General features: G+C 30.8%; 1 protein-coding gene across 1 annotated transcript; it reads right to left on the bottom strand.

Annotated features, from left to right (window-relative positions):
• Window positions 1–1,546: 1,546 nt before the first annotated feature.
• On the bottom strand, window positions 1,547–25,616 carry LOC108772417 (atrial natriuretic peptide-converting enzyme). The gene is given in 21 exon segments (XM_018537937.1): window positions 1,547–1,799; window positions 2,167–2,315; window positions 2,592–2,715; window positions 3,046–3,199; window positions 3,399–3,585; window positions 3,685–3,833; window positions 6,095–6,245; window positions 7,531–7,836; window positions 10,991–11,143; window positions 11,591–11,789; window positions 12,884–13,032; window positions 14,464–14,590; window positions 14,800–14,927; window positions 16,032–16,414; window positions 16,610–16,894; window positions 17,610–17,863; window positions 18,326–18,562; window positions 20,975–21,102; window positions 23,398–23,502; window positions 23,505–23,569; window positions 25,564–25,616. Coding segments are annotated over 21 exon segments (3,690 nt in total). The 3' UTR covers window positions 1,547–1,595.
• Between the last annotated feature and the right edge of the window lie 1,310 nt (window positions 25,617–26,926).

Below are 26,926 nucleotides of genomic sequence, written 5' to 3'. Positions count from 1 at the left end.
ATTTCATGCAGTACGTGTACGACATTTTACCCGTAAGGGGTGTGCGCTTAACTCGTTTCTTTAGAAAAATACAGTTTATCGATTATATGTATACATATAATGTGTATGTTTTCGTTAGGATATACATTTTCTTCATCTTAATAGTACATACTAAATTGTATAACTTCTGATATTATCTGCAGATATCTGTGTATATCACAAACCATTGAAAAGCTTTAGCTTCTCTTTTCAAATATAAATGTGCGATATATTAACAAAAAAGCTATTTCAAAAGAATATAATCCTCCTCTATTTGTTTGAGGATTGTTCGTAAATCACAGATTTCCTATGATTGCCATACAAATCTATAAGTCGTTTGAAGTGGAATAGTAGTTTGAATCAAATTATTTGCATTTTAAAAAATAAAAAAGAATTTTTTGTGAAAAATATGTAATAAGATATATAATTACTTTATATATTTTTTTAATTCCACCGAAAATTATTGCATTTCTATAATTAAAAAAAAAAAGGTTTTAAATTAAGATTTATAAAGCAGATATATAATAATAAAAGTCATGTTTTTTAAAAGATTGTACAATACTCACACTGATTATACCACTCAAACGACTCATATCATTGAATGCCGTTAAACGCACACCCTATATAGATTAAAGTTACCACTTAGTGGCTCATACACAGCTGTCTTAAAGTCGGCAGCGATACAAAATATTTTTTGTCGCATCACATGCGTCGATTTTTATTTTATGCATAAATCCTCAAGTTTTTTTATTATTTCAGTAGGTACCAAAAGTACATACATCGGCATTTTTGATCCTTTCTTTTACCTAGTAGTTTCCTAAAAAATGGCTTATTACTTGAACTTATATATATGTAGATACGTAAATAGCCTCAATATCCATATAATAGTTTCATTTATAAAGTTATGTATCCTATATGTTTCCGATTATCTTACGTTTCCCTTGTTCGAGTGGCTTATCATAAAATCTTCTTACGAAAAATCGCAAAATGATGAAATTTCGTATTAACTGGACGAACTATGACTGAGAATTGTGGTAGCAAATATATGTATTCAAACATATTGATGATAAAATTCGGTTTTTCTACAATTATCTGTCCACAATGTGAAAAAATAGTTTACTTGCTATTGTTACCTGTTGTAATTGGTAGATTTGAAATTGAATTACTCTTATAACTCGAGAAAAAATTCTGTTATGTTGATATTCATCATCCAGCATCCCTTAGCTCAGCGAATATTCATGATTATCAGTGATTTTTATCAGTTTATACTTTTTATCTGTGCTTACTAATCCCAAAGAATGTGATTAACGATCTGTTAATAGTTAGCTCTCTTTTCTTCATTCAAAGCTGCACGAGGTGTATACAAAATACTATCCTTTGATTGAGCGTACGGAAATCGTTGAGCGCAAATTAGCAGATCGGGAACCCATATAATTTCAGTTCCAATCTTTTTCTTCCAATATGTCATTAAATGAAAACGCGAAAGCCCGCGTTTACTTTGTCTTACATTTTTCTTTCATTTCCGCTTGATTTGTTTCTATGTTGCTGACGTCAAATATTTTATCCAACTCGATGTCTTACATTTTTCCATTACTTCTACTGTTATAATCGGAGTACTTAGACATTTCTTTTTGGATCCACGTTACATATTTGGGTACGTAAGCGTAGACTCCGGGCAGTTTTGGATGGGCGCATTTTATGCCCCAACTAACAATTCCGCCAACGAACCATTTATCCTTATCTTCCTTATCTTGACATAACAGAGGTCCTCCAGAATCGCCCTTGAAAAAAAAAATAATTCATAATTATTGTCATATTTATTTGCGAAAATTATACTAGCAAATAGAAATAACATATTTTTTAGATATAAATGTTTTGAGATCAACATATTGTATAAACTAATTGTATGTATGAAGAACTAATTTCTTACACATATACAAATACACAAATTAGATATTTTAATGATATTTTATCGATACGATATTTAAGATGATTCAAAAATTAATATAATGCAGTATGAATAATAACATATACTCTAGTTTTATAAAATTATATTAAAAATTAATTCTTGATTTGTAACATACGTAATATTTTTATAATCTACGAAGAATGTACAAATTTTAATTGTTTAGATTTCAGATAATTTACTTGGCATGCATCTTTTCCTCCATCCGCATAGCCAGCGCAGATCATTCCATCGGTGACATTCAATTCTTTATGCGCTAACCATGAATTGCAAAGATGTCGAGGCAGAATAGGAACTACAACCTCGTTTACGGCTGGTTCATACTCAGAGGCTGAAATTAATCAATAAGGTAATAATTGAACTTAATTTACAAATCTTCTTTCTGAATCAAGTTCATTATTTATAACAATTTAACATTTGTAGAAGATAAGAAAAGCTTACATGTTCTTTCAAAGTTCATATCTTAATAATTATTATATTATATTATATTAAATTGCTAAGTACTGATTTGCGTATATTATAAATTAATGTTACAAGTAAATATATAGGTATACATATATATAATATTTTGAAAGTAACTTTTTTTATATATATAAATGGTACTTACAATCGGTATCGTTTTTCTTGCCCCATCCAATAACAGTACATTTTGTATCGGGTGTAAGATTAGTGTCAGCAGTCGGTAAGCACACCGGTCTCAGATGTTCGTGGTATTGAACCCGCTTCTCAAGCTGCAATTAATACGGGATATTGTATGAAAAAATACTAAATTTGAAATAGTATCCAAATTGAAATAAAAATCGTGATTTTTACAGTACAGACTTTTTAAAAATATATTTTAAACCAAAATTCGATTTATTTTTCAACATAATCTCTTTAAAAGTCATTTGTTAAACACTGCCCATATATATGTTATACCTAAATCAAAAATTCAAATATTTCGCAACAATAATTGAAAAGAGCTTAGTTAATCAAAGTTGGATCTTGGCTAATGATATTTTTACGTAAAATTATATATATATATATATTTACATAAAAATTTAAATAATAAATATATTTACTTGGAATAAAGCGACATCATTATCGTGAGCAACACCCAGGTTATAATACGGGTGAGGTATGACTCTTTTCACCTTTAGTTTTTGACCGAGATAAGTATGAGAAAGTCTTCTAGTAATGCCAAGCTGTATCGTCCAACCGGACACATCAGAATGACTGAAACCATCGAGAGAGATATAAAGAATTAATTCATATTTAAAATTTTCCATTATATCTTATTAATACATAATAATATTAATACATAACGAATAAAAAAGTTATTTTAAATAATATTTTCCTTACACGCATAAAAAATTCGTCAATAATAAAGTAACATTTTCTGCAATGTCTTGTATTTTTTTCACACATTACTTACTTCCCAACGCAATGAGATGCGGTTAACACCCATTGATCAGCAATAAGGACTCCGGCACAGTAGAAGATCTGTTCTGGACCGCCAAGAAGGGCTGCAAGAAACGGCCAATCGCCAGGAGCTGACTCCACACCACCCACTATTCGCTTCACCCTCACGTTTCCGTATACAGAACGTCTGCGACCGCAAGCTGCAACAGAATCGATCATCACACATCGTAAAGAAAGCCCCGGAAAGCTGTAGAAATGTTAATTCAACGATTTCTTCATACAGTTTTCCAATAATTTACCATAATCGACGCAAGTAAGTTTGACCATAGGATAAGGCTCTCGATCTTTGATACATCCTTGAAATTGTTTCAGCAAATTTTTGTTACGGTACTCAGAACTTAACACGATTGATAATGAGTTGTTCATCAGCTTAGTTCCGTTCGACACTCTGAAAATGCAATCACAAATGTTACTTTAACAATTTTTCATATACATCGCATAAAAATGTGCGATTTATTGCGATTGCGAATGTAGCACGTTTATATCATTGTGGCGGCCCGCCACCAGAGGTCCAAAAAGGAAAAGACTCAAAGGAAGAGACTCGCGTCAATTCTCGCATGTACTCGAGATACGTGAGATCTATTCATATAGCACCTCGCTCCAAGACACCTCCAAAAATTGTTTATCAATGTCCATATATTTTAAATGTTTGTTTAGCAAATCATCATAAAATTTATAATTATAAATTTTATGATGATTTGCTAAACAAACATTTAAAATATATGGACATTGATAAACAATTTTTGGATTTTGTAATAATGATACATACCATAAATGGGCAGCAGGTTTATCCGTTTTAAATACTTATATCGGCCAATCGAATTACAATATCTTTAATTTTTCGGGAACATGTCTATTTCTCCCGTTAAAGAATAACAGTGTTTGGCTCCGTGTTGTCTATACGAAAATATTTTTGTCATCCACTGCTGCGTTTCGTCCCGGCCCCCACTACTGGACTTATCAGTAAGGCATTGTAGTGGGAGCCTGCCTTTAGACGCCTGGGCCGCGTTCGAAAACATTACCTGAGTGCCTCGATCCTCCCGAGGATCGTTCGAAAATACTTCGATACTCTCGATGGACTTTCGATTGTTGCGTTCGAAAACACATATACACCCAAACCACTTCGAGAGTGACTATTTCTCCCTACCTCGCTAAGGTAGGGAAAAGACAATATCTCGAATAAACGTGAAGCGGGAAAATGAAAAAAGATGTCGTCCAATATTGAAATTAATTTATCGAGGCATCAACTTATTAGAGATCAGGTTACAGATCAAATAACAATTACGCAAAATGGATGCTTGCTTTTTGGGATAAAGTGGATATGCATTTATTTTTACAAATCTTTAAAAATATTCTATATCTATATACTTACAAAGTATCCTAACCTAACTCTATACTTAATATTATGATACCTGTACACTTCGGTTATGTCATTAAATTTATTTTCATAATTTTCAATAGTAGATATACTTCAATTGTCAGATTTTTTTTCTTCTTTGCTCATTATTTTCAGGGAATGGATGTAAGTATATAACGCTGTTACTGTTATTGTTACTTTTTATAACTATTATAATATATTTAATAACGTAGCAATTTTTTATGACTAATAATAATTAACTAAATGCTAAGATTGAAAAAGATATTTTCTAAAAGTAATTCTTTACCATTACACATATATTTACAGAAAAAAATTATTCGTTCTTTAATTTCGTTATTTTTACAGTTACTTTTAACGATCTTTACGTGTCACTTTCTTTTTTTAATTAACAAACGACTTTTCTAACCCCTTACAAGTAACAATCAATGACTTTTCCAACATTACGGTGTTACCGTTACTATTATAAGAAATTCACAACATCATTGCCAAATCATTATTATAACAAAGTAACGCATTACAAGTAACGTGTCCTTTCATTTCCTGATTTTATTTTTAATGACACTAGTATCAAAAATTGCTTCCACTGATAAATTAATGTTTAGAGCGTTCTCATTTTTTTAAAATGTAGTAATTTTCTTTTCATCACATTTTAAGAGTCAATCACAGTTAAACAAACTTAATTTTGCTTCTAAAATCTCATACGTGTCAGGAATCATGCGAAAATGTTCACGAAATTGCTTTGCTGTTAGACCTGGAACGGTTCTGTCTACATAATCTGTGATACGCAATAGCTTCTTTCGTGGCCCACGCAATCTATGCTGATATTTTGCTTGAAAAATAATATCTATTTCCTCGTCTGTCCCGCTATCATTCATTATATTTAAATTAGACTTTAAGAACTCGTCGCTAGTATTTATAGCTACAGAAATTAAACGTTTTCGAAGTAACTCAGCACTATCCATTTTGATTTTGTACCTTTGATATTTTGGTAGTCGTTCGAAAACCTATAGTTCCCTAAGTTCCCGATTACCCCCACCAGCACATCCCTAAGTTACCTCACTTGCGCCGGCAGGGGATGTTTTCGAACAGCCTGGAGGTGTCTTAGAGCGAGGTGCTATATGAATAGATCTCACGTATCTCGAGTACATGCGAGAATTGGCGCGAGTCTCTTCCTTTGAGACTTTTCCTTTTCGGACCTCTGGTGGCGGGCCGCCACATCATTAAATAATTTATGCTCTATGTTATTTGACATATTAACAGAGATAACTTACGTTCCCTTATAACCCAGCATAGCGCAAACCTCTTGCGGCGACGTTGTCGGTTCCCAGTGCGAGACACATGCTGGCATAAATTTACCCATTTCAGCATGATATACCTCTAGACGACCCTCGCCGACATCCCCGTTCCTGTGGCTTAATTTCACTAAAAAATCAAGATGCAGTACAAAACTTGAAATTTGAGAACTGCTTAGAGAGGCTCACTAGAACCGAAAATTAATTTACATTTTATTTGAAATTATTCAGGAATTTTTAAATTACTTCAGGTATTGTATTATCGCGCGCGATATTTAATTTATTCGTGAATTACTTGATTACACATATTGAGATAACGCGTATCAGTTGAATAAGCGAAAACATTTTGTCACTCAAGAAAACTGTAAAGGGACAAACTAATAAAATTTTCTTTACAAATTGTCGGCGATATTTTATTAATTTATTATATAGTACAAAAAGAGATTACAGGTCCAATTTTAAATAAATTAAATAATCACACACAGAATATAGAAGAAAACGAAAAAATCGATATGTCAGGAGACAAATTTAGAGCTTAAAAAATCGACTTTTGTTACTTTACACTTTTTTTTAATATTTAGAATTTCAAAGAAAAGTTCCTAAAAATTTTTTTATTGATTAAAAATCAATATGCGTAAAAATAATAAAGATATAAATATTTAAATATTTTTATAAATTGTAACACGCATTTTTGCGTTTAATGTTCTGTCAATGCCATTAGCAGTAGATTGAAAATGAAAAATACGAGCATTTCGTATTAGAGGAGGATTTGTTATACATGGCTCCGATATTGCCAATTAGAGATAAACTTCCATTTTTTATATACTAAGTATATTATACTAGGATTATTGCAATACCTACAAATTAATTTTTCTATAAAGTTAAATTCAGTAACAATTTTGTTAAAAAGTCGAGACTTGTCTTTTAAATCAGCGCCTTTTAATAATTGTAATATTTTTCACTTATCTACATTCAGACTCGTAACTAAAATTCCTTTTAAATTTTTTGATATTTCTTCGATAAATTAGAAGACTGCAACCTCCGACATATGTTTTTTTACATTTTCTATTTATAAATTAACACAATATAAAATGAATAAACTTTAGTCATACCAAAATTGTAAATATTTATTAAATCCGTACAAAAGCAAACATGTATGCAGCTGTTTTCTTTAAAAATTTTCCAAAAAATAGGCTATATTATCGCAATTAGAATATTATTAATAAAATTAATTAACAGCAATTTAATTAAAAAGTTAGAGAGTCCAATAATAATATTAATAAAACAAATACATCATGCTCTTGCCTTAATAAAATATTATTTATTCATTAGTATTGTGTTATTGAAAATTAATAAAATTATTTTTAAGTAGATTGCTATCAATACATTATTACTTTTTTCATATATTTACTTACGACAATATCGCTCATCCTGCCCCCAAGGACAATCCATAATTCCATCGCAGATATGGCTGGCTGACATGCATCTTCTTTCACCGCAGTGCAACGAAGATTTCGTGGAAATAGTGTTTTTAGTCGAAGATCCCTTACTTAAGACTATTTGGCCAAACGCGGAGGACGCCGGCTCCGAAGACGATGTGGTGGAATTACAATTCCCGCAACCGATCTCATCGCTGTGATCGGAGCAGTCAAGATGACCATCGCATCGCCAATCGAACGGAATGCACCTTGTGCTATCGCATTGAAAACCACTGGTGCACACTGTATAAACGAATCGGAACATAATGGGGATCACATGCTTTTTAGCAATTGATATAATGATGGTCTTAGCACGATAAAAACGAAGTATATCAATAAAATTACATAAACAGATGTAAAGATCATATTTATAAAATGATTTTATCTTATAAAAGATTTATAAAATATATACTTTGTTATTCGCAAAATTTTATACTTTTTTATAGTGTATGTTGTGCACATATCGTTAATCAATTCATTATTTACTTTAATTAAAACAAATTGCTAATAAATAATAATTATTTGTTTCTATTTAATCAATTGATTTTAATTAACTGATTTATTATATTTAATTAATAAATGTTAAATTTTTATCGTATTTAGATATGAAACAAATAATAATATCCCAGAACGAGATTAATCAAGAAAGAGAATTTAATAATAGGGAAAATGTACGTTTGATATCTCTTACGTTATAACAGGAATAAACAAAATAGCGATGTAACGTTATTCCAAAAAAAAAAAAAAAACATGAAAATATAAGATAACAATATCTGGATCAGCAGACCATGGCAAAAATTACGGAAATATATAACGTTCCATAGAGATATTAACATTATCGACATTCTTTATTGTAGCATCCTATCTTTCGCAATATGTCTTCTCCTGCGATGGACACGATTGATCCTGCGCTTGCGGTTCGATACTTTCACACATATGCGTCAAACATGATATGTACACATGCATCAAGCGCGACTCAATAAAGCTGCTTGGCGCCGCAGATGGGCCGTCATACGATAGTTTAATATGGATTTTGCAATTAAGATTCCATCAGCGGTGACACATGCGATAGCTTGGGTATACAAAATCGCGATATAGCCCCGCATGTGCGAACACGTATGCGTACATATAGGATGTCGCTGCATCTCTTTTGTAATTATAACATGCACAGATGTGCTGCCTTCAGTGTATCTCAACACAATGTACTCCGTATTGGATAACAGAAAGATGTTTTGATGAAGGTTTCCTGTTATAAGTACAAATATAATTGCTGCTTTCAGGTCACGTCATAATAATCTCGAGAATGCAAATCCATTTACGAATGCATATTTGGGAAATTCGACCCGATTGAATATTATTAAACAGGCCAAATTATTAAATAAACACAATCAATACTGTTACATAAATCATTAACAGAATTATACGTTCGAGGAGATTTAGTGAAATCGGAAAATTGAATCGGAAATTATATTACCACCGAGATATACAGTTTCGAAAAAAAGATGCAGAGAGAAGGAAAATCCAGAAATAACCATCGAAATCTTGAGAATGTGTTGCATTTATTCGATTGAATGGACTTCGTAATTACAACGCGCAATTCAATCTTAATTAACCGTGGACGCGGATGAATCTCTCTCTCTCTCTCTCTCTATCAGCGGACGCGATCCACCAATCGCGAATTAAATTCACCACGAGACGAGAGACGAGTACTTCCGATCAATCCTGTCACCACGCCTGTCGCCGCGATTTACGTAATATTTGCTTTGGAAATTGCAGCGCGCGCGTGTACGTGATCGTTTAATTCTCTCTTCTCTCGCGCGAACTATTCTACGAGATTTTAAGCGCCGTTATCGCGCACGTTATGCATATGACATGCACGTGACGATTTTTAAAATACAGTGAATAACGTTTTAAAAACTTCGAGGATATTCCTCTCGTTATATTATTCCTTAAACAGTTGTGTCATAATATTCCCAACAAACTGAAACTACATTATAGAAATAAAAGAGAAATAACATATTTGTTTGAAAGCTCTCTCTGTCATAAATGATTTGCTATCGACATTACAATTAAACGCTGTAAGTAGTTGTGTTATTGCTATTATTTGACATAAAAAGATGAGTTTTTTTACATCGTTTGTTACGCTATATTGAATTATAATAAAAGAAATTAAATGTAATTTTTTTATTCCATTATTTAATTAAGAAAATTTTATATTTAAAAAATAATTCATTTATATCATATCTTATACACATTCATTAGACCATCTGTATAGATCTGGACTTAATTTTTGTAATGAGAAAAGGTTTTCTTCGAAGATTGTAATATCAAAGATCATCAAATCAAATTAAACCACAGGAAGAAATGTTTCGAAGGGCAAATCAGCCGATCGATCGGATCCAGGAAATTTCATGAAAGCCAAAATAACAATACAATATGGAGAGCATAAAAGAGAAAGGAAGACAAAGAGAGAGAAAATCGAGCGTAAACAGAGTCCAAGATATCAAAGGAAGAATGAACAATGGACATCAAGTTAGTCAACAATTAGTTCCGTTTTGTGGTTGCATCCTATATTTAATGTCAGCGCGCAAATCGGCGTGGAACAAAAGGACAGAAAACTCATAAATAATATTACGTTCCACAACGTTTCGCGCAAAGGCACACGATACACAAAACCGTATTGTGCAATGAAATCTCAGTGTTAGTGCATCGTGATAAACGCTGCTTAATCTCGCTGACATTTCGAACGAGATAAATTTTATAAGGCATTATCTGAGTATAAAATTAATATAAATTATTCGAATTATATCTGAAAATATCGAATATTTATGTGCCTTATTATTCTTAATTTAAAATAATTTATGTAGAATGTTAAGTTATTTTTAAAATAATTTACTAATTATTAGAAAAATAACGATACACCAAAATATTATTTCTCCGCATGAACAATATTTTGTAAGAATGACCAAGAATAACATACGAGAATACAGTTTTCTCAACGGTAAAACTGTTCAAACGCTACACTTTAAATCCATTAGACTTTAGAGCATCAGAATGAAAGTACGAAAAGCTTATTTTTCTATGGTACATATCCTTTGAATCATCCAATCTAAAGAGAATGTTTTAATCTTTTAATTATTAAGTTCAGGATAATTCGAATTGCTTTTATTCACGATAAGCTCTAATTTCCGTCCCTATTAGTTGTTTAAATAATACATTTATCTTTTTTTGCATTGCATTAACGTAATAAAAGGTTAACGTAATAAAATCGATTCTTGATTAATCTAATAGAAAATTTAAGTAAACGTTGAAAATAAAACAAATGCAATCAACTTCGTAAGCTGTGCGAAAATAGTGCAAGTCGGAGGTAAAACTGTCGAACTTTAGTGTCACTTACCCGGTTTCTCGGCTCTCCTTGCCGCTTCGATCACCTCATGGTGCCCGATGCACTCGTCGGAACTCGGATTTTCCGGGAAAAGTTCGCACTCCAAATAATCCGGAAGAGACAGACTAAAAACTTTGAGAAAGAAACCGCATCGCCTCTTGGTTTCTGAAATTGATTAAAAAAAATTCGTTACTCGATTGAGATCGAAATATCATATTGCTCGAGTTATTCAAACTTTAAGAAAATTAATGATTTAGCGGCGCAAAATCCAATACAATAATTTCGCCATACATTCAAATATCGAGTGAAATCGAATGCTATTAAGGCCCACAGGTATTAACCAGTATTACTGTTAATGCATCTACGCGGCTTATGTTTGCAATTTACGGTTTGTCGAGCATTAATAATACACCATATTGATCCATATTCTGATAATAAATAATTTATATTACATAATAACGCGAAAGACACCTTGGATGTTGCATTAACATTGCGAAATGAAATTGAAATAATTGTAAAATATAACCTCAAAATAAATAAATAAATAAAAAACAAAGTAAATTTTAAATTTAGGGTATAGGAGAGATAGGATAACAAATAATGTATACTTACGATAGCAGAGACTACGACAGGGACGTACAACGCGACCACGAGAGCCGCATTTTGGTACGAAAACGCTACAAAGGAATAGAGCAGCTAGTTCATAACATCTGACGTCAACGACAGCATCGTAAAGCTCTAGTTCGTGCTGGGCCTCCCGCTGTCCGAAATTGCCCATGTAATTTGGAAACACAGTATAGTTGTACGGAACCTACGACAGAAATTACGATTACGCATGAAAATTCATGCCTCAAGATTATATCGTCAGTGTAAATTACATTTTGTGCAATTTACATATGTAATGATGAAGAAAATAATTCACATACAATTTTGAAATTATATGATAGTACAAATACCGGATAATAAAAATTGATATTCTTAAATGTTCATTATGAGTGACTTATTAGAATCAATATATCTAAGAAATTCTAGAGACCCCAATACTTTTACTATATCAAATTTTAATACAAAAATTTCAATTTGATTGAAATCTTTTAGTGATTAACATAATTCGATCACGTAAATCCCAGTCGTGATTGGAATTCAACATTTTTCCTCTTAAATTGTTTTTTAATGACACCCATGATTTTTATCGCTGCTCAATCTCGTTTTCACAATCAGACACGTACATTCTCAAAAAAAATTCAGAATGCACGGCTGCACAGTGAGTGCCTTATGAATTTTAAAACACACATTGTTCAAGCACGAACCATTGAAATAGAGGGGGAAAAAGTAAGTAGAAAATGTATTCAGGAGCGCGGACTCATCGAAATTACGACCGTCGACGGGTGCTTGTAATGTCCGTAAGGACATTTCACCGTAGAAGGGAGAAAGTAACGTTGTCACTCTTACTCGTCGGTATTCCGGCACAGAGTGGCAAGTGGCATTACAATGCTGCATACCGGAGCGAATTCCCTTGTGCCGCCTACGCGCACATTCCGCGTACCAAATTATTTTAAATTCTTTAAAGGCGGCCAAGCCTCTTTCGAGGAAAACGTAATACGTATCATCGTGAACAAGCAGCTTTCTGCCGCTACAAGCCGCTAAAATGCGTCGAATATTCCGAGAACATATATTCGCATGAATTTCACAGTTTAACAAGTCTCTCCTTTTTTTTTTATATCTCCTAACATTTTAACGTTTTACATAAAATAATCAAATATTTACAATAATCATTAAAATGTAATTGGCTCGGAAAATTAAAATTTGCTAAATATTTTACATTCGACATAACTTTGTTCGATCTTGGTGTCGATTCGCATGAAAATCAATTTACATTTATTATAGAAGTTTTGTAATGGTTACCTTGTGCTGTTGGCAGAAAGTTACGATGATGGGTAGACATATTCCCGGAGCCGGATTCTTGTCTTCGATTATGAAATTATTTTCAGATATCGGGATCACAGCCGTGTACATGGTTTTATTCTTCAATTTGAAGTCATTTTCAGGATAGGCTAGTTTGGGAAAGATCATATTGATCAACGTCGTGTTTTATAATATTTTAATGTCGTCAATTAAAGAGCATAGTCACACGTGGCATATAAATTATTATAAATTATTTGTCATATTAGCTCGACACATTCGAGTCAAGAAGTATCAATATACCACCGTGTTGAAAACGGTCACGTTCCGGGTGTCTAGTGAGCGCAACAGGGATGTGTACGTTGCAAAGTTTTGTAGTTATTAACCTATCAACTGCAGGTACTCAACGATGTTATCTAATATTATCACCCGGTTGGCTTAATTTCAAATTGAAAATTAAAAAAAATATAAAAAAATGTCTATTGCACATTTTTCCATTTTATATAATAATTAAAATAAAATTCTATGTTGATAAACACATCGATGTAATATGATCAGTCTAACATAATCTTTTTGATATATTATATAGCAGAGTTATTAACGTTATAACCTGTTATTATCGGGGTGTGTTACATTAATAAAAACATATTAATATGTGAAGTTAAAGCTTTTACTAATACAATCACGATTTATATTTTAAAAGAGAGATTAAGGGAAGTATAGTATATACATATATAAATGTGAAACTTGAATTATAGTTATTTTAATTAATCATATTATTATGTGTGCATCAATTTGTGTGTTATTTCTTTCTTTATAATCTCTCATGAAATGTATATCGCCGAGAATGCTGCGAATCTGACTGATTTATTAATACTGGTATTCAGTAATATAATGACAGTAATACCGGAATAATATCAGTAGTATCGAAAAATGATACGCATGTGTGTGAAAATTCCAATTATATGTACATCAGTATTTGTAGTACTTCCTGCAATGTCGGTATTATTAAAGGTTTCCAATTCTTTTTCTAAAAAAAATAAAAGTACACACGATATGTAATTGCTGCATTATTTCGGTATTCAATGCCTGTTTCATTGCATTTGCCTGATGACTACAATTTTAATGTGCACGAAATATTCATTTAATAGAAAAATAAAAAATACAAGATTTTTTAAAAACAAAGCAAAAAGAATTCTATGAGTCTTTCATTTGTTATCGAAATGATGTTGGCATTTGAAATCAAGTGGATTACAAGAACTCATGGCGCTATTGATCTTTCGGTCTCGCAGAACTCGTTGCACATGCACGCATATTAAAGCGTTCGGAGGGTTTAACAAGCAGTTTATTTCGGTTTATTCCGGTCAAATACCAGGCGTGGTTATTTACGTTGCGATGTTTTTCAATCTTACTTGCTCCATTTTCCTTGCTCGAAAAACAACCGCGTTTTTAACGCTGCATATATTTCGGCGGTATTAAAATTTTCGATTCTTTTAAATTTAAACAATGCAAATTAAAAACCGCTCGATATTGTGTCAGAAACATTTCAATTGCGCTTAGATCGAGAGAAATGCTTCACTTACTTTTGAAGTATGCGGCTAAACCGCCGGCGATAGCCAAGAGAACAACAGCATTGAGCAAAACCTGCACAAATCTGAAACGTAGTCTTCCCGTTGTCACGTAGTGGCTACTAGCCATGTCTCCAATTATCTAAGCAAACACAAAAAATTCAGAATATGTGCTTTTGCAAAATACATGCTAAAACAAATAAAAAACAGCAGGTGCGACATGAAATTTCAAATCTGCGATTTTATATTTAAACGTTTAATTTTATGATGTAAGAACACATATAACGAGTGCTTCATAATTTTATCTCTTCGTTTGTGCTAATGAAAGTGACGCTACGTTTGAACGCTTACTTTATGATGCAAGGAACTGTTGTTCCCGGTATGCATCCTGACGACAGTCTGCAAACTGGCTGGCGTGCTCGTAGACTTTGTTATCGTCCTGCCAGATGAGTTATCAGGCTCCGACACCAAGGCTCTGTCTAGAAGGCATTATAAAACGGTCTACAAGTCCAGGGAACTGATTTCTTTGTTGTCAATTTGTCAATAAGTTGCGACTCTTTTTAGGTACAAATTTTACAAATCGAGAAGAAAATCGAGAGTATACGAGATAAAGTTTTTTACGGATGAATTTCGCGATGAGAAAAATTTTATTTTTTATTCCTTTCGGATAAACTATTTTAATGGTAACATAGTGACGAGAAAGAAAAAAGAAAACAAGACGACACGATATAGAACAGAAAAAGCTTTCCTTCGTCTCAGCTGTCGCGCTCTGCCTCGACGTTTATTTGTTGTCCTCAAGAAAATGCCTTGAGCTTCGCTAGAGAGATGGAATATATGTATAAAGAAGAAATTTCACTTTGTGAGATGTATCCCCGTTATCGTTAGTTACGTCATAAAACATGTCTTCTTTATATTTTAATCCTTTATAATCCGATTTAATTTTCATGGATAAACTGATATTATAAATATTACGTTCCTATTTTAATATTACCACAATTTCTATTATAGAATTTTATTGAAATTCCCCAAAGGTTTAGTTTGCTAACTGTAATCATAAACTGCGTTGAATATTGCGAAGAACTATGCAAAGTATTATCGCAAAGTGAGAGAAAGGACGCTTTATGTTATATTTATCTTGAAAAGCAAAGATTTAAAAAAACAACTCCTAAACGTCGCAATAACGATGTCAAAAAATTCTATCAAAAACATCTTTTGTAAGCAAATAATTCCTAAAATGTAGAATTGATCGAATTATAAAGTTTCTTAAAAAATTACAAGAAGATTGATTTACGGAATATTCACAAATTCACAAATTGCTTATTAAATCAAGTAAGACTGAAAATTTATTCTTTAAAATTTTGAGATAAAAAATAGGATCTTATTTTTTATTAAAATTATCTTTATTATTATATGCAATCATAAAAATCGAAGTAACTTTATCAAATCTAGAATATTTAAATCCTTTTCTGTATGCAACAAAAGCAGAAGTTGTATTCAACGATTTTTTTCCTGCTTCTCTGTTCTTAGTTCTTCGTTAACAATAACACAACCATGCGGTAAGCTTTGGCGAAGTTTAAACATACCTGGGACTTTTCCGTACTTGTGAGGCAGAAGAGGGGCTTCCATTGTCTTGCTAGTGTAGCTGGGCGAGCTTGTTTGACTGAAACTGTCTGAGGAAACGTTGCTGTCCTGCCGGACGCTGATACTAGGTTTCGGTACGGGACTCTGACAAATGGCGCTCAGGGGTGGTGGTAGATTCGTCTGTGTTGCTTTTGGCAATTTCTCGAGTTTCTCGTTACCAGTTCGCTCCTTTCTCAGATTATGCTGAATAATATTTCGAGCCCTTTCCATATCGCACTCGTATTTGCTTCGCATTATTGGATGCTGTTGTTGCTGTTCTAAAGTCCTCTGCTCGCCGTGAAAACGTTTGTCGAGGTCATGTGAGATTCCTTCCAGATCCTCGTATCTAAACACAACGAATCGCACATTTACATTTACCGCGGGTCAATTAATTCATTAGTATGGGTCAATTGACTATAATTACTGCGTTATTACTGCGCCGTACAAACGTTTACAAACGTTTTCAAACGAGAATTATGAAATTGCATCTGTTTGACGTACAAGAGAGGTGAAAAGAAAGTTACATGAAGGCATGTTGTACCTGGGTGGCTTGTCCTTATTTATCCGTCTGTCCATCTCCTGACATCGACGATGATCGTCGTCCTCGTGCAAACGTCTCTCTAGATTCTTCGAGACGGCCTGCAACTCCTCGAACTTCGATCGTCGCTCGCGGCCGGAAGTCAAAATCGTTGCGTACTTTAGTTCATCTTTTTGAAAAATCTCTTTTCGCGATAACGCCATTTCTTCTCTAGGCTTGCTTTCAGATGATTCTTTCTGTTCGCAGTTATCGGATTCATTCACTTTCGTAAATTTTGACAATTGCTGTCTATATGAAAAGGAGAGAACTCTTGGTGAGCATTTAAGGTAAAATCATATTTGTTCTTGTATTATATAATGATTGCGTTTTTACAATCATTATCAGAAACGTAAATAAATAAATTGCAATATCACTTATTTTGAAATTAAAAAATATTAAAGAATATTGTTTCTCTACTGAAAGAATCGAGCAATTAATTTCTCTTATCAAAAACGTCACTTACAGAAAATAATCGCTCTAAAAGAATAAAAAGATGATTTATAATACTTTATTTTAAACAAGTATATCTATGCATATAAATGCGTAATAATAAATAAACCCTCTCAAAAAACATTGCTCTGTTACCCTCTCTATGATATGTAATTTATATTCTAAATAAGAGAAAAATGCCCGAGTGTTCTCATCTCAGATTTACCGGAAATGGAATCTGAACTTATGCTTCGTTTAACGAACCAATCATGAGTATAATCATCTGTAACATCTCATTGCAAGTCAGTTCGAACTAACATATTATCAACTTGTGTTCGAATATACAGTGCACAGCAAAATTCTGCATTCGAGTACTTTTAACGGACTACTGAAAACAAGTACTCGGTAACAAGTACGCTGAGCGTGATGGCAGTGATAGATAATTTACACAAAAGCGCACAATATCTTGAATTGTTTCCTCGAGAAAGATTTAAAAAATATAGCATCACATATAAATAACATGTATGTTTATTACCTATTGTGTCGTGACATCATGTCCAACTGTCGTTGACGACCATTTGGATCCTCAAACTTTGATTCGGCGCTCTTAATAATCCTCTCGTGAAGTCGTTTTTCAAGATCCAAGGAGACCTTTTGCAACTCCTCGAAGCTCGAATTTTGGGTGAGCTTATGTCCTTTCTGGAAATTTGCTTGTTCGAAATCGGCCACAAAATCGTCATGCTCTGTCATTTCCCGCGAGTTCTTTTCGTTGTAATTCACCAAGTAATCCTGCAACTCGAAAATTTGTATAAATAAACTCCATTCTGAATAAAATAATAATTTTGATATAATCACTAATCAGTGCATTTTAAATGGATACATTTATGTTTTAGGCAACAAATCAATAGACATTAATTTTAGTGTCATTTAAGAAAGAGAACAATACAAGACATCTACTTGTTCATTTATTTATTCTCTTATTTTAATAAGTGAATTACTTTTATAGAATGTAGATAATAATTAATCTTTTTTTATTTAGTATCCATATTAGAAAAATACATTTCTAATGATTGCATAAGTATAAAGATGTCGTTTTGCATTTCATAATTTGATTTAAGCTTAATCATAGGAAAATATTAATAATTATTTAGCGATGCAATAAGAATTGATATCATTAATAATTATATTATCTTTAGTTTATTAATGTTAAAGGGATTTCAGCTGAAAGTGATGTAAGATAAGTTATTGTACCTGTGACGCCTGATTATGATTTCTAAAAGAACCCAAATCTATGAGTTTTTGATTCGACGAGTCAACGCTGTTCCATGCAGCCGACATTCCTGATGAAGATGCTGACGAAGGATCATTCGTCTTGCAAGAAGTCACTTGATTACTCTGCCTGGTTGTGAGTTGCAGCGGTATAGGTTTTTCGTTCTTGCTTCTCTTCGGAATCGCCGGCGGCCTCAATGGAATTGGGGGTGGTGCTACCTACGCCAAGAGTAAAGCACGATTTTTATTTCGATGCTTTTACTCCAATTATAAGCTGCATCAAAAGAATTTTTTAAATCTCATTATTCGATAGAAAGTTAAATACCGAGAATTATATCAATCTCACTTATCGCACGTATCGAGAGTAATATAAATTAGAAAATTCCGAATTTAAAAATTAAGGATTAAACTATTGTTCTATCAAATTTAAATCTCCTACATTTGATTTTCCCTTATTCTAATTTTCGCATTAATTTCAGCATAATATTTGAATAACTTTTGCTTTTGAAGAAAAATTTTATATTTTCTTCAACTAAACAGAAATTAATTTAACGTGAAAGTACCATTTCGAAACGAGAATTTTCACTGGTAAGCAACTACGTGATTTGCTTAAATTGACGTGAAAGTTATGTACAAAGTTACAACGCTTATCATTGCTCGAAGACAAGCATCAAGTTTAACTGCCTTGTTGACAAACGTAAAGCAACACGCAAGTTCATTAGCTTCAAGCATTTATCGTCGATAAACTCTCTTCGGGTGAATCGCTTTAATACCTCGAGTACTTTCAATGAGGACTTTAGCAAAATCCTTTCAACACTCGACACTTTGAGTATCATTATAATTCCCGAATTTATCGATAAAAATTTAACTGACGATATTAACTAACGCGAAATTTTATATATTAAGTAGGTTTTAATTTTTAATAATATAAATAATTAATTACGTAATCCCAGTAATTATGTAATTATGTATGTTCTACATCTAATATACAGATAGTTAAAAATATTTCTTACATTATAAATTTTCATGCAAAGCAGTCAATTATGCAAGAAAATCTATTACTTATTTAATTAAATTATTAAGCTCTCTTTAATGATTATAAAGATTCAAGATTAAAACTCAAATCTAAGAATATAAACAATGAACAAATTCATGCTTGTGTATATAATTTATATAACAGATTTTACACAAAATTAAATTATATATTTCTATTAAATTACATTAAAATCGAACAGAAGAATGCTTTAAATTTACGAAAATACTAATTAATACTTGCAATGTTAGTAAATGCCGTGTTGTGTGTGTCCAATGTGTGTCCAGTGTGTGTTGAAGATGTAATGTATCTATCGCAACGTCGAATTTCAATTTGTAGATTTTTCTTTTCTGTCAAATTAGGAATCATTATTTAGTTTTAGTTTAAACCGCAAGTTTTAGATAAATATAAATATAGATATAAAAAAAATAGATAAATTTTATTAATTATATAATCTAAAGTTTTCCATGTATCTTATATAAACCTAAAATTTTTCTAAAGTTTACGATGAAATTTCAAAAAGCGAAACATATCGTATGTTTACACACATAAATAGACTGTATACTATTTATACTTATATTTGACGTTTATTGGGCAATAATGTGCATATCATTTGCAGACATAGTGATAAATATATTATTGTAGCACGATTAATTGTCGCAAAAAATACATTTTCGTACAGTCATCTTTTTCTTCATAAAAGCCTTTTTGGCACAGGATTCCAATTTTGTCGGACAGTTTTCTCATCCGCTGATATTAATTCGCAAAGTAGCGGCGTACCACTAACTACCGGGCTTTAGTCGCGTGATTTAAGGTGTCGAGATTATGTGGTACGCTGGGATACCGACCATGCGGTAACTTTCCAAACTTATACCTGCGTAAGAGGAGATACAAAGTTCGAAAATCCTTTTAGTATCTCCCATCTCGCCAACTATTTTTCTCCCTAAATTATTCCAGCTACTTTCTCTTTAATGTCTCTCAATTGTCCAATATGTATATAATGTTACAAATATTACAATAGCTGTCAATATATATCCATTATTCATTGGTAAACAACACTAATTAATATATTTTTTAACTGATGTATATGACAGCATTATTAGTATACGTGTAATAAAATTTTATATTAAGTAATCTTTAGTTATAGTTAAAGTTATATATTAGATTGTATCTATATTTTGTTTTCTCAAATTTTAAACATCTTTTTAATATTAAAAATAAAAAAATATTTAAAAAATTTTTTATGTGCTATTTCAATATTTTTAAAGTTTTCTTTTCTTCTCATTATGATAATATAACGATAAACGAGAGAAAAAATCTTTAATAGTTTTTAATATAGTTTTATATTATATTTGTTATGTTTTTTTATCAAATTTTATGTCGTTACGATTTGCTTTATTAAATAATTTGTGCAATGCATGTCGAGTGAAATGTATTATTGTGAAATATGTCGAGATCTGTTAAATAAGACATTTAATTTCAAACTGATTTAAAATAAAAAATACGTATGAAAATATCATACCTATAAATTGCATCTAAATAGAACACTATAATTAACTAGACTAAAGATAGCTATAGAAACAAATAAAATTTATTACCGCCGGCGTGGCAGAATGTCGGCGTGGTATTGGCGGTGGTACGTCACTTCCGATGCGTGGTGGTTCCGGAAGCAGAGAAGTTTTGGTTGGTAAACCGACACTATGAATTCTGCCCTCCCTACAATATAAAATATTACTATTAAATTATCTTTGATCACATTTTTCCCGATTTTACAATATTTTTATTAATTTTATTAAAGATAGTACGAAATATAAGGAAATAAGGAAAAAAAAAATTAATTAATTAGTATTTTTTTTACTTCTAAACATACTTAGAAGTAGACGTAATTAATTCAAAATAAAAAATGTAACATATAACTATATGATCATATTAAATGATATCAATTGTCTTATTCTATTGATTTTTCTTATACTTTCTAATTTCAAAAAACATCTTGTCATTTTATTTATAATTACTTATAGATGCTATAAAATGTATATGATAAAATACTAATGAAAAATCAAAAACAATAAGTTATTGAAAAATGCATCTTATTCGTTTTTGTGCAAAAAATATGTGTACTTTTATGTTACACGTTTATCACATGTTTAAAATGTTAAAGCGATATAATATGAAGCATGTTAATCACAAATATCACATATTACATTTTTAGCTACAATTATATGTTAACGCATAATTGGCGCTAATTACTTATATAAAAATAATTAAAATCAATGTTTGGAATGACCAATGCAAATTGTTTTTCTTGATCAAAAACTTCTCTCATTGTCAGTGTTATACAGTATACACTTCTATGTTTCTGCATTCACACTGAAACTTCGTAATAGCGAATCTCGAAATAGCACACAAAATCCCTTCCATGCGCGCTGGATACATATGCATAATATGAGTGGGGATAGCGATAGAATCGCATAACAACGCATATTTGCACATGTCTATGAGTGTATTGTTAATGTGTTATCATTAGCCGCGCCCTAGTGACTGGAAAGGACATGTTCGTACAAATTTCATGCTAAATTATCAGCTGTGCTCTAGTGATTAGAAAGGTCATGTTCGTGCAGATTTCGTGTAAAATAAAAAAATATTTACACGTCCAATTTCTGCGAACGCTAATATTTCGAAAAAAAAAATTTTGATATATGAAAACAAGATTTACATAAAATAATACATGACGTAAATAAAATAATATGTAGACGTGATCCTAAATTTTATACTTCGAAAGTGCTAAGCAACTTCATTATACTCAGAGCCCTAAACCGCGTGCTATTACGAGATTCCAGTGAGTAATTATATCAAATAATAAAACTTGTCTTATTCTATTAATTTCTATTACATTTTTAATTTTAAAGGTTTTTAGTATTATTATACATTTATGGTTTATTTTATTTTTATTTATTTATAAACGTTATATAAAATTATAGCAGATAAGATTACATAAAATCAAATATAAATATTATTAAAAAAGGTGTCATTTGTTTTTAAGCAAAAAATATACATATTTTCATGTTATATATACGTTTATCGTGCACCTGTATGTTCCAAATGTTATATATTGAAGTAGAATATCATGTGTTCATCACAAATATTACGTTTTTCATTGTAATTATATATAAACATGCTAATTACTGGTGTTATTATTGTATAAGAATAAAATGAAAACCAATTTCTGGGATAACCAACGCAAATTGTTTCTCTGTTTTCCGGCTACGACTATAATGCAATGATTAACAACTTCTCACAAAATTATCCATGTTTACGTTTTGGCGTTTATAACATGAAAATAATTAAAACAATGTAATTAAGATAATAAAGTATGCAAGAGTAATAAATATATTAATTATTCTGTTTATTTTATTATTTCTGCGTTAATCTTCTTATTAAGAACTTTTAATTGTCAGTAAATATATTAATATTTTATTATGTATATATATATATATATATACAATATTAATATATAGTTATATACATATATTGTCCTTATATATTAATGTTTTTATCATTAAAGTATATTTAGGACAAATATTTTAAAATAGATGTTAAACATCCCAAATGTAAATATCGTAATATTATGGTATATATTTATTAATATTATGGTAAGACAAAAATTAACTCTTAAACTAAAAAATTGTTTTATGAACAGATATTCTTTTTATGAACAACCGTATTCGTATTGACACTTGCTTCAATCTACGTGTCGTAATTAATGATCGTAAGAATTGCCATTAAAAGTGATTCAATCAAATGTTAATCTCATCATTAAGTGCTTTAAGCACCAAACGTTAAAGTTATACGCGACGAAATGATACAATATAATCGTTATGTCGTAAACATTTCGTACCCCGTATTGTTCATTAAACAGACTTGTTAAAATATCTTTTTGCAACATTGAAATTTAAAACATTATTATTTATTATACATAGTTTTCACAAATAAATGATAATTGACCATGCTTCGAGTAAATTCTTTTTGCAAAATTGAAGCAGGTGCTTCTCGAAACGATTTCCCCATTCTTTCCTCGGTTTTGTTTCCATTTTCGTTTTCAACTTTAGTTTTCTTTTTGCTTCGCAAGAGGATTCGGGTCAACTGCAAACTCCGTCCATGAGTCCGGATTAGCAAAAGCTGTGGCACAGAAGCTAATACGTCAGGTTCGATCAAAGCTTTGCTATTGACTTCAAGCATACTGTTAACGCGGGAAGCACTGGCATAGTCTCGAGTCAGAAATTACAGTTCTCATGGCTTACTGTATTCGATAAAATTGTAAATAATAATTACTTCCTTTTACATTCTAAATTTATATTTAAAAAAAGAAAGAATATAAATAAGTTACATTACAGGCAGTAATAAATTGAGCCAGATAGTTATATCTTAATTATAAAAGAAGATCGGTTAATCTCTGAACAATTTCAGAGATTAACCGATTAAGTTACACGGCTATGTCACCAAAGAAAAAAAAAAATTGGAAATAGATCAAGAATACAAAAAAATATTTATAATATAAAAAGCACATAAAAATCAATTTTGTAGTTAGTTATTATAAATATATTGTTTATTAGCCATAGACTTTAGTAGGCTAATAAGATTTCCAGCATTATAACATGAATTATTCTTTCCAGAGATTACTTACATTAATTTAACATTTTTCATATAACAAAGCTTATTGTATTTATGTTTCTCGCATAGAAAGATGGATAGTACCAGTCATGCAATGGAAATAAATGAAAATCGCCGATACCGTCATATAACTTCATTTTTGGACCATGTTTCTTAAACAAAAACTAAAAATAAAACTTTAAAAACATAAATACAAATTTTTTTTAATGTCTTCCATCAGTTAATACAGCAGTTTTTATACTGTTTGCAATTTTGTAATAATTAATTTTTTCATAAGATAAACAAAAATAAGCGTCTAATAAAATAGGCTTAAAACTGACACAATGTCAATAATATCATATACTCCTATTTTTTTCTTTCACAGAAGTCATCTGTACAAAATATCTACAAGTGACATATGAGAATCTTTAGAATCCTTTCACTTCGATGTAAAAGGATTTTTGTTGATGTATATGCATATTTCATAATGTTGGACAAAATATAATGTAATGCGATTGTTTTTTTTAAGGATTTTCCCATAAATACTAGAAATCCTTCAGCTCTGATAGAGTTATTTGACAACAACGAAACACGGTATAAAGATTTAGTTAGCTTATGACCAGGTTATGGCTTACAGACAGGTTTGCTGAGTCTAAAAATAAAATCATTTAAAAATAAAATAAGAGAAAATATTTTAAGGTTTAATATTGATTTTACAATTTATTATATAATAAATAAGATGAAAATATTCAAGGACTCTTAGTATAACAATTATTATATAATGTAATTTTTAAATCTAATATTTTATTTGACAAAAAAATTAAAAAGTAACGAATTTTGAAGTAACTGTACTTTCTAAATAACACAGTAATGCGTTACGTTTATGAAGTAACATTCCCAGCTCTGTGCACAAATATACATATATATACTATATAAAACATACACAATCATGTGAGCATTTATATGGATATTTTAATTGCTTTTCCTAGGTTGGATCGATTCAGCGGAAACATTATAACCGCGACACATTTTCCTGGTGATATGACATATAATACGACATTTCGTTACCGCACAATGACCATTGCGAAGTCCGTATCTCCAGTGAAAGTATATATATTTCATACATCATCCACACGCTCGTAACAATTCGTGGTTCTCGCGCACTAAGCTCGGACAATCGTATTATTATAATTAATGCATGGCAAGTTGTTATTTAATTAGGAGAGGGAAAGAGAGAGAGAGAGAGAGAGAGAGAGAGAGAAGGAGACGAACAGCTAACTCGCCGTCTGATTAAATATCCCGCTGCGTTTACACTAAATTAATTACTGACGTGCCTAGGAAAAGTTATACTTTCCACGAAATTCATGGCTTTCTCGTTAGCACAAGCCAAACTTAAAATGGCGGGAAAGAGACGACAAAACAAATTAAACTATGCTTTTCACTTTCTCGCAAATGAAATGCGAATAGAGCTCTATTTCAGTTTTTAAAATTATATAATTTATACATGTAATACATAATTGTGTTAAAATTTTCTTACCTCGGCCGGCGTGTCGGACTCGTATCATCGTCGCACGATTCTGTAGCTGACATGTTGTTTTCTGCAACATACAAAGCAAAAATGTGCTTTTTGAAAGGACATCAATGTGATAAATTATTAGCATTTATACAAAATAATATTTCAAAGATTGAATGCAATTAGTATCTTCAGTAATACTATGATACGCTCATGCTGTTGCAACGATTTAATAAAATCTTATAATTAATATGTTATAATATAATTAATATGTCATAATATTATATATTATGAATGTATAATTTAATTGCGAATAATTAAAAAATTTTGTTTTCAAAATTTGAATGATTAAATTGTGCACACCTAAATATTTTAAATATTATAACTACAACTCCAATGGCTTTTTGCAACTGATATTTAAATATTACTAAAGTTAGCCGCATTCCCTTCTGTCGCATAAAAAACAATGTTTATATAACAAATATGTTTGTTAAAAAACTCCTTCATCGAAAATGGTTACTATTTGAAATTAATGCAGTTTACAATATATATATATATATACTTATATAAAGCTCTGTCTATTATAAATATGTTGTAGATTGAAAAGAAAATTATTTATCAACGCAAATTATTAATTAACTATTATTAAGTGCAACTTGTTATTATTGTCCTTTTTTTCCATTTACGTTAACTTTTGCGATTTGTACTATAAAAATATTACATTATATTTTACAGTAATGTATAATACCATTAAATATAAATATAATGTCATGTATCACTGCTATATTTATCTCGAATTTTAATAATTCTACAATTCTCATGCAAAATATTGAAAAAAAATTTCACGTATTTTAACAAATAACAATATTTTATGAATAACTATATTTTTAGAAAATTTTTAAAAAAATTTTGTTTTACATTATTTTAAGTAATCTACTACGATTTACTATTTCCTAAATTTTATTAGATTATTAATTGTTTCTCAAACATAATTTGAAAATTATTCCTCGATGATATAATTTATAGAGAGCAAAATTTTATATAATAAGAATTAATATTTTATCTTAAAATAAATCTGTTATTTTTGCAGTTCTATTTTAAAAAATTAGAGTGGAATCTAACTTTAAAAATTTAACAATTGAGTCATTCTTTTTCAACATTGTTTCTATTGTCACTCTTTTTCACTCTTTAGATTCTAAAGATTTTAGAGTAAATTTCAATTTGAATAGCAGATACAAAGATTTAGTCAAATAGAAATGTAGCAAGATATAAAATATTTATACACCATGTTTGATTCGAGGTGTCGATATACACGCACAACATAATTTACGGTCATCGGTTAGTATGACAAACGGGTCCAATCGCATGCACCGGCATATCGGTTACG

The sequence above is a fragment of the Cyphomyrmex costatus genome, unplaced genomic scaffold (genome assembly GCF_001594065.2).
Source record: "Cyphomyrmex costatus isolate MS0001 unplaced genomic scaffold, Ccosl1.0 scaffold189, whole genome shotgun sequence".
Taxonomy (NCBI): domain Eukaryota; kingdom Metazoa; phylum Arthropoda; class Insecta; order Hymenoptera; family Formicidae; genus Cyphomyrmex; species Cyphomyrmex costatus.
Note: the sequence above shows the minus strand (reverse complement) of the source record. Positions and strands in the feature narration are given on the sequence as shown.